The sequence below is a fragment of the Sycon ciliatum genome, chromosome 11 (assembly GCF_964019385.1).
Source record: "Sycon ciliatum chromosome 11, ocSycCili1.1, whole genome shotgun sequence".
NCBI classification, from domain to species: domain Eukaryota; kingdom Metazoa; phylum Porifera; class Calcarea; order Leucosolenida; family Sycettidae; genus Sycon; species Sycon ciliatum.
The window spans coordinates 11,406,264-11,420,152 of NC_088653.1; the positions used below are offsets into that span (position 1 = coordinate 11,406,264).

The 13,889-nt window shown below is 47.7% G+C and overlaps 2 protein-coding genes across 2 annotated transcripts; both read left to right on the forward strand.

Annotated features, from left to right (window-relative positions):
• Positions 1–243: 243 nt before the first annotated feature.
• On the forward strand, positions 244–4,439 carry LOC135827085 (uncharacterized). The gene is made up of 2 exons (XM_065339609.1): positions 244–3,353; positions 3,395–4,439. The coding sequence occupies exons 1-2, from the start codon at positions 244–246 to the stop codon at positions 4,437–4,439; spliced, it is 4,155 nt and encodes a 1,384-aa protein (XP_065195681.1).
• A 1,119-nt stretch (positions 4,440–5,558) lies between these two features.
• On the forward strand, positions 5,559–5,870 carry LOC135827086 (prostatic spermine-binding protein-like). The gene has a single exon (XM_065339610.1). The coding sequence runs from the start codon at positions 5,559–5,561 to the stop codon at positions 5,868–5,870; it is 312 nt and encodes a 103-aa protein (XP_065195682.1).
• Positions 5,871–13,889: the final 8,019 nt, after the last annotated feature.

Sequence of the window (13,889 nt, forward strand, 5' to 3'; positions counted from 1 at the left end):
TCATGTGTTCTTCTCCTTGCTCTTTTTCCTCACTTGAGAATGTAGATAAAAAGTTTCTATTATCTGGTCACCAAACTAGTTCCTGTTGTCTAGTAGTAGTGGTGTGCATGAGAACATAACATGGCGCAGTGAAGTTTCGTACCTGTGTTTTTCTTGCCCGTGGTGCATCCCGGTTGTGTTCGCACGAGGCCTGCAGGTCCAATTAAATTTTATTTATTTCTCTAGTCGTGACCGTCTTCCGAAATGTCAGATGCAGCTGCACCAAGTGTGCCGAGCGCAGATATCGCTGCTCTTGCCGATCTCTTCAAAAAGCAGATGGAGGCAGCCAATGAACGAGAGAAGCGTCTCGATGCAATTATCACTGGTCTTACTCAACAGAGTCAGCCTCGCTCGTCGCCAGCACCGCCAGCTCCAAAGCCTGTCGCGGCGGAGCGACCCATGCTGCTGTCCTCCGCGTCCTTGTCAGAGTTTGCTGCCTGGCAGGAACTGTGGGAAGACTTCTCTCGGTGCCAGCACCTGACAGCACAGTCAAAGGAAACCAGGGTATCTGCCATCCGTCAGTGCCTGGACGAAGACCTCAGACGTTTTATCAGGGAGGGCACCATTGTCATCGCGACCAATCCTGATGCGTGTGACGTCTTGGAGGCGGTCAAGCAGTTTCTTCGCCGGCAAAGAAACCCGATACTTGATCGAATTGAATTTTATAAGCGCACGCAACAGAAAGGGGAATTGTTTGACGGGTTCCACACTTCCCTGAAGGAGTTGTTTAACACGTGTGATTTTGTGGAACACGAGCTCTGTTCTGCCTGTTCGGCACGTGCCTGTTCTACGTGCAAGACTAATCTTGCACGGGTCCACGCGGACATGATGCGAGACCGCATTGTGATCGGTATCCTGGACGACACCACCCGTCACAAACTGTTGTCCACCTCCGACCTGACATTGGAGGCGACAGTCAAGGTGTGTCGTGCAGAAGAGGCAGCCACACAGACCAGCCACCACATCCCTACCGCCGGCCAAGTCAATGCTGCCAGGAAGTCGTCTTATCAGCGCGCGAAGTTAGCTTCACAGCCCCCAGTTGAGGCGAAGCACACTTCTGCTCGTGATAAGTGCCGTAACTGCGGACGCACAGCGCACACGAAATCGCCGTGTCCCGCGATCAACAAAGTGTGCCTCAACTGTAATGGAACGGGTCACTTCCGGGCAATGTGCCGCAAGCCTGCCAAGAAGCCGGACAAGTCGTCCAAGATCGCACACTTGCGACTCAACCGAGCATCTCTGTTGGACGACGCAACAGTTTCCGTTGCCACCCAGCTTGTGACCGAGCCAGAGCCCGTAGCTCTTAGTTGGCTCCCGGATACTGGTAGCGACGTTGATGCCATCGGCACTCAACACCTTGACCAGTTAGGCGGATTTGTCGAGAACCTGCTTGACGACATCGACGATGTTCGTACCGCAGATGGCGCCAGTCTCACCCCTGTTGGCAAGATTTCGGCGACTCTCAGTTGTGGACCAAACCAGCACACGTCCACCATTCATGTCTATGATGGTTTGACTGATGCCCTCCTATCCCGTTCATCCTTGCACGCCCTAGGATACTTGCCGTCCGGCTGGCCGAAGCAAATCGCAGCAGTCCAACAGGTAGTCCCATCGGTCGTTCCCGGTGCACCTGCGGACAAGGTTGTGTCCAAAGCCACCGACTCAGAGACGATGAGAGCCGAACTCCTAGCTGAATTTGCTGACGTCTTTGATGACTCTGTGTTGAAGCCAATGCTTGGTGGACCTATGGAAATTAGAGTGCGAGCTGATGCTAAGCCTGTCGCTGCATATCATGCCCGCCAGATCCCGCATGCGTACCGTGACCAAGTGAAGTCCCAGCTGGATGACATGGTCCGGGATGCCATCATCGAGGAGGTCACCGAACCCAGTGCGTGGTGTCACCCAATTGTCATCGTGGACAAGAAGGGGACAAACGAGAAGAGGCTCACCGTTGATTTCAAAAAGCTCAACGACCAAGTCGAACGCCCTGCTCACCCCGCACCAAGCCCTCGTGACGCTGTATCCAGCGTTGGCAACGCAAGATATTTCACCAAGCTAGACGCCCGCCACGGCTATTGGCAAGTTCCTCTGAGCGAGGCCTCCCGTCCGTTGACCACGTTCATGACACCTTGGGGTCGGTACAGGTACCTACGCAACCCACAAGGATTGGTCTCTGCCGGAGACGAGTTTAATCGCCGCACCGACGCCGCGTTCGCTCATATCTCCCAGTTCCAGAAGGTCGTTGATGACTGCCTCGTCTACGATAATGACCTGAACACCCACCGATCTCACGTCCGGGATGTCCTGCTCTGCGCCCGGGAGAATGGCATTACTCTGAGCGCCAAGAAGTTTGTGTTCGGCATGCCAGTCGTGGAGTTCTGTGGTTACCGCATCAGTGCTGACGGCTGGACCGTCGATGATGCCAAGGTCAAAGCTATCAGCCAGTTTCCAGCTCCCAGCAACCGCACTGATCTCCGATCGTTTATGGGTCTTATCAACCAGTGTGGTGAGTTCACCCCGCACCTGTCTGAGCACGCCGCCCCGTTGCGCCCATTGCTCAAGACGTCCAACGAGTTTGTATGGGACTCAGTTCACACAGACGCAGTCAACGCTGCCAAGGCTGAGCTGTTGTCACCATCAACGCTATCATTCTTCCAACGTGACCAGCCACTCCGCCTAGAGACCGATGCATCTGCTTTGCATGGCATTGGCTACGTTCTGTGGCAGTTGCAAGATGGCAAGTGGCGCATTCTCCAGTGTGGCAGTCGATTTCTGTCGGATCCAGAATCCCGGTATGCTGTCATCGAACTGGAGCTCCTAGCTGTCGTCTGGGCGGTGAAGAAATGTTCTCTCTACCTCGCCGGTACATTGTTTGAGCTTGTCACCGACCACCGGCCCCTCACACCAATCATCAACTCGTACTCGCTCGATCAGATTGAGAATCCCCGGCTCCAACGCCTGGTCATGAAGCTTCGTCCATACAGCTGCATGCCACTTGGCGTAAGGGTACTGACAACGCTTTCGCCGACGCGCTGTCCCGCAATCCAGTGGATGATCCCACCCCTGACGATGAGCTCGGTGAACACCCAGCCCTTCGTACTCCTGCCATACGCGCTTGCATTCGGAAAGACACCGAAGGCCAGATTGCCAATCTCCGGTTTGCCGAATTGCAAGAAGCCGCTCGAGCTGACTCGGATTATCAGGCACTCCTCACCACCGTCCGGAATGGATTTCCCGACGACAAACGCGACTTATGTCCTGCTGCCCAGCCGTATTGGACAGTCCGTCATCATCTTACAGTCGACCAGGACCTGGTACTGAAAGGTCCTCGCATTGTGGTCCCGCGTTCCCTCAGGCGTAGTGTGCTTGACGACTTGCATGCTGCTCATCAAGGTCTCAACCGTACCAAGGCTCGTGCTCGCCAGGTGGTGTATTGGCCCCAGCTGTCCAACGACATTGACAATATCGTTCGCAGCTGCGCTGAATGCCGTCACCACGCACCCTCCCAAGTGAAGGAACCGCTGCTGGCAACTGAGGATCGTTGTCCTGCCCTCCCGTTTGAGAGCACCAGCGCGGATCTGTTCGAATGCCAAGGCTACCAGTTCCTGGTATACGTGGACGGCAAGACCGGCTGGTCCTGTGTTGCCAAGATAGGACACACCGCCACCTCCGCTGACGTAGTCCGTGCGTTCCGAGGCTGGTTCGCGGATCTCGGTGTCCCAGCTGTCCTGACGACTGATGGTGGTCCGCAGTTTACAGCGCAGCGTTTCTCCGCTTTCTGTCAGCGTTGGCAAGTCCGCCACGTCAGATCCAGTCCGCATTACCCACAATCGAATGGCCATGCGGAGGCGGCTGTCAAGGCCATCAAATCTCTCGTGTACAAGACCACCACCAACGGAGACATTAATGTCGACGCCTTCCGTCGTGGCTTATTGGAATGGCGTAACACTCCCCGTAGCTCCGGTCAGAGCCCAGCGCAGGCCCTGTTTGGCCGCCCCCTGTCGTCATTCGTGCTTGCCCACCGGACCAGTTTTGCCCCAGCGTGGCAAGAAACCGCTGACGAAATCGACAGTCGTGCCTCTGCCCAGTCTGAAGCAGCCAGTCAGCACTACAACCAGTCTGCCCGTTCTCTGCCTGCCCTCCACCTTGGTTGCCCTGTGGATCTACAAGATCCCCGCAGCAAGTTGTGGAACGCCCGCGGTACCATTGTCGCCATTGGGAGCCACCGCGACTACATGGTCAAACTTCCCAGTGGCCGAATATACTGGCGAAACCGTCACTTTCTTCGTTCTGTTGTCTTGCCCGTAGCACCTGCACAGCCGATGCCTGCTACAACCATCACTCAGCCTGCCCCGCCAGTCCGGCGCAGCCAGCGAAGCCGCCAACCCCGTCTAGGCTGAATATTTCGAACACTCGTGACCAAACTTATGATTTGCTGCATGTGCGTCTTTCTGTCTCTTGTTGAGCTCAGCTATGTTTGTACTCAGTTATTTCTATCTTCTTTGCCGTCCTTTCTAGTTGATATTAGATGCCTTGTTGTCATCTCAGAAGGGGTGTGAGATACATGTATGTAAATGTAATTGTTATATTTCTATCTCAGAAGGGACGTGATGTATCATGCTAGCTACTCATGTATTGCGCATGTACTTCAAGTTGTTATCACCCGTATAACGCGTATTGTTACGTTATACGCCTTGCTTCACGTGATTACGTCATGTCTCTATTGGACGCATGCACGCATCCATATTCTAGATTCATGTGTTCTTCTCCTTGCTCTTCTTTCTCACTTGAGAATGTAAATAATTAGCTTCTATTATCTTGTCACCAAACTAGTTCCTGTTGTCTAGTAGTAGTGGTGTGCATGAGAACATAACAGCCCATAGACACTCTGGCTTTCACTCGCTCACATACAGCGCAGTTGCACACTGGAACACCCTCTCTGCTGAATACCGTCTCGCCGACTCCACCGTATATCTTTGTCCCATCTGCCAAGCAACCCCTAGGGTCTAGTCCCTATTCACTAGATCCCCGATCTTTGCTGGCTATGTGTTTTGGGCAACATTACCAACGCAGACCAAGACCAGCACGTCGATGGATAATTTTGTTGCTAAAATCTCTGCTTAATTATAGGTTTCATGTATTTGCATGACATCCTGCTGGTTTGTCTCCTCCTTTGCCTTCTTTGCCTTGTATTTGTATTCTTTTATCTGTTTTACTGGTGTGGTTGGCTTTCACCCTTGTCTCAGTTTTACTGGCTGTCATCATGATGTGCCATGAGATAATGATATAAATACATAAATAAATACAAGCACATAGTCGGCAACAACTACAGTGCTGTCAATCACAGAAATTGGACCCACTTCTTTGACACAGTGTCCCGTTGTGCGGGCACCACAGCACGCTGTAGTAGAAAGCAGAGGTCGACTGCGAATTACTAAACGGAGATATATTTCAGGAATGGCCAAGGCCCACGCAAAGCAGTGAAGGAAAACAGAAGCCAAAAGCAAAACGAAACACAAATGGGAAACGCTGATGAGCTAGAAGCACCGGGAAGGCGTAGCAAGGAGAGCAAGGATGGTATAAGACTGACTGGCGGTGAAGATGAGTTGGTTGATGATGCGGCGGATGATGACGAGGCGGATAATGACGAGGCGGATGTCGACGAAGCGGATGATGAGGAGACGGATGATGATGAGGACAATAACGAAGAGGCGGATGGCAATGAGACGGCTGGTGGTGATGACGATAAAACGGACGATGAGGAGACAGGTGGCAGAGATGGTGATGGAGCTGATGAGGGTGAAGTTCGTAAGAAGTCAGCTGTGTACTAACATTTGTTATCTCGTCCCGATTATTTGAGTGTGTGTGGCGATTCCCATTTCTCTGTACTGTGTGATGCCCGTTATCTCCAGTAGTTGAAGGTCCTTGAAGCTGTTTGTATTCGTATGCACAAGCCTGATCTGTGTAAGCAAATTTTCATGTTGCGTGGTGATGTCTGCGGCATTCATACTTTTCATACAATCATGTACATAATTTTAATTAAACTTTTATTTCCACGTAGATAGTTCAGACAGCTCTGTCTTGCACTAAGATGGCGAAGCATGTGACCACACAGCCCGCCAATGGACATGACAGCCAGACTACTCCAGATATGAACACAGGAAACCAGTAGACGTGCACATGAGTGAACAGTCTATTTATTGCAACACCGCAAAGCACAGTTTTAAGAGTGTCGAGCCATTTATAGTCCAGCAGTCAGGCCCTGAAAATACCTCTAGAAATTGACTTTCGTTCCGACTTCTTCCGCGCATCTTTTTGACGATGCCAAGTTGAAGAGAAGGCTTCCCGGGCATCGACTGCACTGTTCGTTGCCTTCACAAATGTTTGCATCGACTAGTAAAACAGACTTTTTCGTCAAACTCGGCCATTGCTTCTTTCACCTCAAGCGCATTGTGGGGGGGGGGGGGGTAGTAGTTTTACGACTCTCGGCGGCACCGTATGGTGGGATTTCCCCATGATGAGATATCGGTGTCAAAGGGCCTAGCCCTAGCCAGCCAGGTACAACTACTAGTAGCAGTACTAGCAAGAGTACATAACCCCAAGAGGGTTATGTACTCTTGCTAGTAGGTGGCCTAGGCCATGCACTATTACGCATCAAGAGTGTATAACTAGTTAACCTGGGGGTTATATACTCTTGCTACTATGCAGAGCAGACGCGTCCATAGTTCGCAACATCCGCAGGCAGTCCGTGCGCCAAGGCCCTTCACGGCTTCAGTTCAGAGACCGTTTTTCATTTTCTCGTGGGAATCGTAGCCTCCAAGGCGCCGTATGGGCTTGTTTTCTGTTGATTTTCTCTATCTCCAAATGGCAAACACTTCAAAGCAATTTGCTGCTTATAGCCCTTCTAGTGCCGTCAGGATACCTTTCCTCCACTGAAGAGATGGTTCGGAGTAATGTTGACACCTATGCCCGTAACCTGGAAAATTATTTTGGAGCTTGCAGTTCGTGAGCAGCCATCTGGGATGAATGTTTCATTTTGTAATTGCCGAAGCGAGGATTATGGTCACCAATTTCACACCAGGTAAGGCGCTTACTCAACGCGGACACTAAAACCGCTTTGTGGGGTGATGGACCAAAGCCTTATCTTTCGGATGCATGAGGAATTAGAGTGATACCTATGTGCCCCACAAATACACCCGAAAAAACCACGTACAGGCAGTATTGTCATTTTATGAGAAGAGACAATTGTGCATGCTCTAATTCGTCACGACTGGTTTCGGTACTTTTCAAACACCACTCTGAGTGGGCATCTACCAATCCTTTATCAGTGTTACAGGGGCATTTGAGTTTAGGGGACAGAGGTGGAATATTTCACCAACTGAAGTACTAGTTTTTTTTCTGAATTTGTGGAGTACTAGGTCGCATCGTGTAGATATGTCAGTATACCTGTATGATTGTGGTAAAATGCTGAGCATCAAATTATTATGGGCATCAAAGCACTGGTGCTTTCCCATTATATAAATAGATCTCCTGCTCTCTGACTTTCTTGCATTGCACGACTATCAAATTGGTCGAATAAAATGAAGGAGCAAATTTATTGCTGACTGCACCAGTTCTGTTTTCCTCTGCTGTTTCTCTTTCAGTGTGGTGACTTCTGATCCATGAGGCAATGGCATGAAGTCAGTAGTTTGCAGTATGTGCAGTATGCGGCTATCTCTCTGTCAATGTACCTGTGACAGCTGAAGCCCAGACTACGGTTGCAGTTTGCTGCCTATGACCAGCAGCAGTCTAAAGTTCCACCTTTCCTTCCACGCACAGCAATGCTGAATATGTCATGGACAGACCTCAATAAACTGCCTATTTGAAGAAGCAGCACAATTCTTGTCTGCCAATAAACAGCAGGCTGGCCAGCTTTAATTACAGTTTGGAGGTCGGAGACGCTGAAGACGCGATCCCGTTAATATATTGCGCCAACTGCAATGAAGAAGGCCTCTTTGATTTATTACCATTTCGTGTGGATATCTATGGTGTTGTGGTCCAAGTCGTGCGGACCATAAAAGGTATTAGACATGAAATAGTGAAGGTACTGCGATTGACACTGACGACAGCAAACCAACAGTGGATATCAACCACACCCCCAGTGTCATTCTGCACACCAGGAGAATCCAATACAGTCAACTTGGCTAATAACGACTGCGGACATAACGACAATTTTTCCATGCCCAGAGCAAAGTCCCCTCCCACTGTAATACATATAATGAGACTTCGGGCATAACAACACTTCGCGAATAAGGACACTTTTTTGATGCCCTGGCGAGTGTCGTTATAAGCGAAGTTGACTGTACATATAGCTGCCAACTCTGATGGTATAGACCCGATAACTTCCCTCTTTCTTGTTTTGTTACTCTACGATTGGTATACAGTCATGTACTAGTGTAATCTCTGTCCATATGCGGAATGCACTGTATTTGTTTCTGGTGACTGGAGGTAGTTTATCATAGCACTGTTTTTTGTTTTGTTTTTGTGGAAGATGAGCATTATCATGTTAACGTTGCCGGTGTCGCGGGTCATTCCACAGTCCCCAAAGGTGACGTTCTCGGCAACGGACCGACCCATTAGGCAACTGATTAATGATAAATTTGCTGCCATTCAGGATTGGTATCACGGTGCGCCACAATGGCATATGGTGCAAAAAATCTGTCTTAGGGCAAGAACAAGGTGTGGTTGGTTGCCTTCCTCGCTGCTGAATGAGCAAGCGATAAGTTTGCAAGTCGCTTGACGCCTGGAAAGAGTCTCTTTGTGACCGTCGGCACGTCTTGCATCAAGACCGCGTAAGGCCAAGACGCCACTGCAATGCAGTGGAGCCCTTGTCTAGACCTCATGTCTTTCTTCAGCTCTTTCAGTCTCTGTTCATGTGTGCTTCATATGCTTACTCTTTGGTTTTGGATATCTTGACGGACATTGTACATCATATCAGTCATGTTCATTATGTAGGATTTGACTCCAATCCTTTGTTGTTGTCCTAATTATCAACCTAGGCGGCATGCAATGCATTTTGTGTAATACAAATCAATGATTAGGTAGCATAGTACACGTACATGTACATGTATACAGAAGAATGGTTTCTTCCCTCTTTCCTATTTGCACTGCACCTTTCTGTATGTTTGAAAGGCATTTTGTCCGAACCCGGTGGTATAGATAATTTTTAAAAAACATTCTAAACTGTCTCCAATGTAACAGCTACTATGCTGTGACTATGCCGTTGCTATGGTTTCAGATGTGAAACAATTTCTTCCGTATTTTATGCCCTTGCATCCTGAATCTAAAGGAAATAATGTGATTTATTGGGAGCACTAGGTGTCATGGTCAGGTTTTAGGTGTCCATGTGTTGTGTGCTCGAAGTGGGAACGGGCGTGAATATTTATGGGGCCTGGATACTGGACTACCGCATTTCCCCGTAAGTAAGTTTTCCCCAATGACTTAGTACCCCCTATAAAAAATACACTTTCCACTGCCGAGGTTATCACCCCGAAAGACAGTTCCCCCCGAAAGATAGTAAGTTCGTACCCGTCCTACATGTACAGACACCGTACAGTACATACATCATATCAAGCGTACATGTGTACTCTTGATCATATGCACGGACACTAGAGTTGCGCAGGCTTCCCACTGCGTGTCATTTACCCCGGATAAAAAAGTACTCCCCGAAAGATAGTACCACCCCCGAAAGTTAGTACTCATGTGGTTGCTAAGTTCGAAAGTTAGTACGTACAAACCTACGGGAAAATACGGTATTAGACTCTCTGTCAGTCAACTATGGTAGAAATACAAGTTATCATGTCCAGGGTTTCTCCCTCACTCTCCTGCAATGCTACACTCCTACATACTGCGGATGCATTTGCTGTGTTTTCACGTCAGTCACGAGGTCGGAGAAAGCCACGTTTGCCAACGCGCTGTATAACGTTGCATGCATGGCTTGCCAAAGTTGCATACAAACGTTGTGGCCTCATGGCTTTTGCATTACATTTCTAGAATTACAGTGGAACTCACTCAGACCATACCCGGGTAAGACGTGCAAGCGCATATACAAATGTGTTTGGGAAACGACGTACCATGATAGGATTTACAACTAGTATTATGAAGGACTTTTCAGCAGGTGCAGACAGAGTGTACTAAGTACTTTTTTGGTGTTTTTCAAACACCATTCCACTTGACAGGTTTGTACGACAGGTATTCTAGCATGTTGACAGTGCTGAGAAGGCTGTTTGCAGTGAAGGAAGCCTGGTTTGGTGTCACTAACCACGTACATTTTGCAGGGTCTAGGAAGAGTCAACTTTGGATAAGAAGTACTTCAGATACTAGAGACGTTTTGCATAACCGTTTGCGCCTATTTTTGTTTGACGTCACTAAAAGCGAACAATCGCCGTTTTGAAAGGGAAAGTCGAAGGAAACGTAAAACAAACTTTTGCAGTAGTTTTCGCTGTTCACGGACCAGTGCAGTGCAAAGGCGAACCACCCTCATGCAATGTTTTGTGCTTCATCTTTCACAATCCAAAAGATCTACTCTTGGCTTGGTCGTTAGTGCTAGATTGACAATATGGCAAACCATGTTGTTTCATCTCCGTAACCACGTCCGATCTCCTGTCTTCTCATTTTCTCAGAGTCGGTGATGCTTTTCTGGATTTGTAGATGTTGATGCGCCGGATTGCGGCACAGGCCAACATGGTTGTCTGTGGGTCTCCGGCTATCGACAACATAGTCAAACAGCTCTTGTCTAAGAGTGCAGCCACTCGCGGCAAATTATTTTCTCAGTCGGATGAAGCTCCGTAGATCTACCGAAGACGACTTCTCAAACAAGCACGAGTGCACTCGTACTTTCTTGGAGCGAAAATCATGGAGAACAAAAACTTCACGCGAACATTCGCACACATATTCGCAAGCCCAGATGTGAAAATCCATGCGAACGTTTGTTCTGCAAAACCTCTCTACTAAGTTCGCTTTTCCACTCCCGAGGCAGTACCTCTTATCCGAGTTCCAATGCATCTCACAGAGAGCCGTTCGAATGAATATGCCCGTATTGCTCAAAACGAGAGCCATTACAAGCAGTGGACCATGCAATGACCCTTGAAATGACCCTTGAAATCAAGTCCCACACGTTTGTTCCTCCATAACCTAAAGCAATCACTTCACTTACCAGCACCAGAGCTCTCATTCTTGCTGAACCCTAGCCCCATTGGTAACAATAGCCTTCACCAGTGTTGTCACCAAACGGATACCTGAAACACAGCAAAACACAAACACAGCAACACACAAACACAGCAACACACAAACACAGCAACACACCAACACAGCAACACACAAACACAGGAACACACAAACAGAGCAACACACAAACAGAGCAACACACAAACACAGCAACACACAAACACAGCAACACACAAACACAGCAACACACAAACACAGCAACACACACACACAGCAACACACAAACACAGCAACACACAAACACAGCAACACACAAACGCAGCAACACACAAACACATGTACACTGTCATAAACTACCATGAACAGACACATCCACACATTGTCGACTACCAGCACCTCCAGACACTTTTACACGTTAAACGGTGATTTATGCTAATCGGATCTTACGAACACGTTATTCTGCCTGATAATCAGAAATCCTACGGACAGTGGGGAAATCTCTGCCTTAATCACTACATGTTTCATGTTCATGTTGCAATGGGCCAGCAGAATTTATGTTCTCAGTTTTATAAATGAGAGAGCAGGTATGGATACAGTACTGGCACTAATGACAGTCCAGAGCCCTCGCTATGTTTTGTTTTAACTAGGGCTGTAACTAGATACTATATACGGTCAGAAAGTGCAACAACTAGGCACAACACTGACAGAGTACTGAGACCCTCGATGACCTGACACCTAGCTTCAAAACATCTCCGTAGCGCAAACAAACAGCCTTCTAACTCTGAAGGTTCAAGGTTAATTTAAGGAGAGACCAAAGAGGGGAAGGTAAGCGCAACGAAACCGAGCACAGGCCACAGTCTCACGGGAATGAAGAATGTCGATTGTCCCTGGTTTGTTTAACTTTCTGACTGTATGATAATATAATTATATAGTTATTATAGTATATAGTTACTACAGTTGAACATCGATTATCCGACCATTCGATTATCCGACCATTCGATTATCCGTAACAGTTTTTTTGGGCGCACGTGCCGTAGAGTACGCACTGTGCATGTAGTGAGCCATTCAAAAAAATACGAAATTTTTAAAAAGTAAAAAGGTCGTGCGGCTAGTAATAACCACTGAAAGTGTGTGAGTGACAGTTTTTTCTTATCCGGAACATTTGCCTTATCTGAACACCGCCTGACAGTTGTCTGCCCAGAGGTGGTCGGATAATCGATGTTCAACTGTATAGTAACTAGTTACTATGGAATCTAGTTACTATAGTAACTAGATTTAATTGTATCTATAGTATCTAGTTACTATAGTATGCAGTTACTATAGTAACTAGTTATTATAGTAACTAGATTCAATCTTGTCTAGTTACTATAGTAGCTAGATTCAATCTTGTCTAGTTACTATAGAATCTAGTTGCAGTGGTGTACAGTTACTCTCAACTCGTATCCATGTGTCCTTTTCCTTTTTACATGTATATTTATTATCGGCTCAAGATCCGAGTTTCAAAAAAACATGCATGCGATAATTATATTGAAAAGATGTTTCTATCAGTTTTATAGAAATAGCAGAAATTGAAGTAACACGTATCATGACCTAGGTGAAAGCAAAGCATAGCGAGGGGACTGGTATTTCCAGCCCACTCATTTGTAAACCAATCATTAATTTTCTCGATTCCCCAGATTCTGAATCGAGTAGTGGTGTACGGTAGTTGTATTTTAAAAAAATTAAATTTTTTCCATACATAACATGGGGCTCATTCCTGAACACACACTGACAGGTCAGGTACATTCTACGGTGTAGTTGTATTATGCTATGGTGCTAGCTTATCGATTTTTTCTTCTTCTTTTTTTCTCCAATTGTTGGCACACATAACGTGGTACTGAAACACGAACTATCTCCCTGCATGCATTCCTTCCATACACTTTGCACGCATACATATCCTACCACGTTGGTTCACGCTATGAACCTTGCGTTGAAAGCCCTATTTTAATATTTTACCAGCTTTCTTTAAACACACGCACACACACACACACACGCACACACACACACACACACACACACACACACGCACACACGCACACACACACACACACACACACACACACGCACACACACACACACACACACACACACACACACACACAGATACACAACGAGAGGGCTTGAATGAACAAGAGCAACTCAATATGCTGCGTTTTTACTTTCTCCCTGTCATTACAATTGTCGCTTTCTAGAGTGATCTTTTAAAGTTTACTTTGTCCACTCGACGTGAAGAAATCAGCTAGAAGTTTGTGGCCTCCCGCTTTGCTGCACTTGCGGCTGGGGTCGACGTCTTCACCAGAATTTGAGGCAGACCCTTCAGTATTCAACAAAACGGTGAACAAGAAGCGAGTTCAAATTTAGGTCATGAAACTTCGTTTTCAAGCAATCGATGCCTCCAGGTGGCGGGCGATGACGGCAAACTAGCATTTTTGAAGTACACCGTAACGACCACCAGCGACATAGGGTAAGCAGTTCCGCACCTTCTTTCCTTGACAAGCGGTTCGCTGTTTTTGTTGGTGTTTTCAGGCCTGCTACCTTCGCAGCAACATGCGCCACATGTAACGCATTTCCGGAATTTGAGAACACTTTGTTCTTGCCATGGTCAA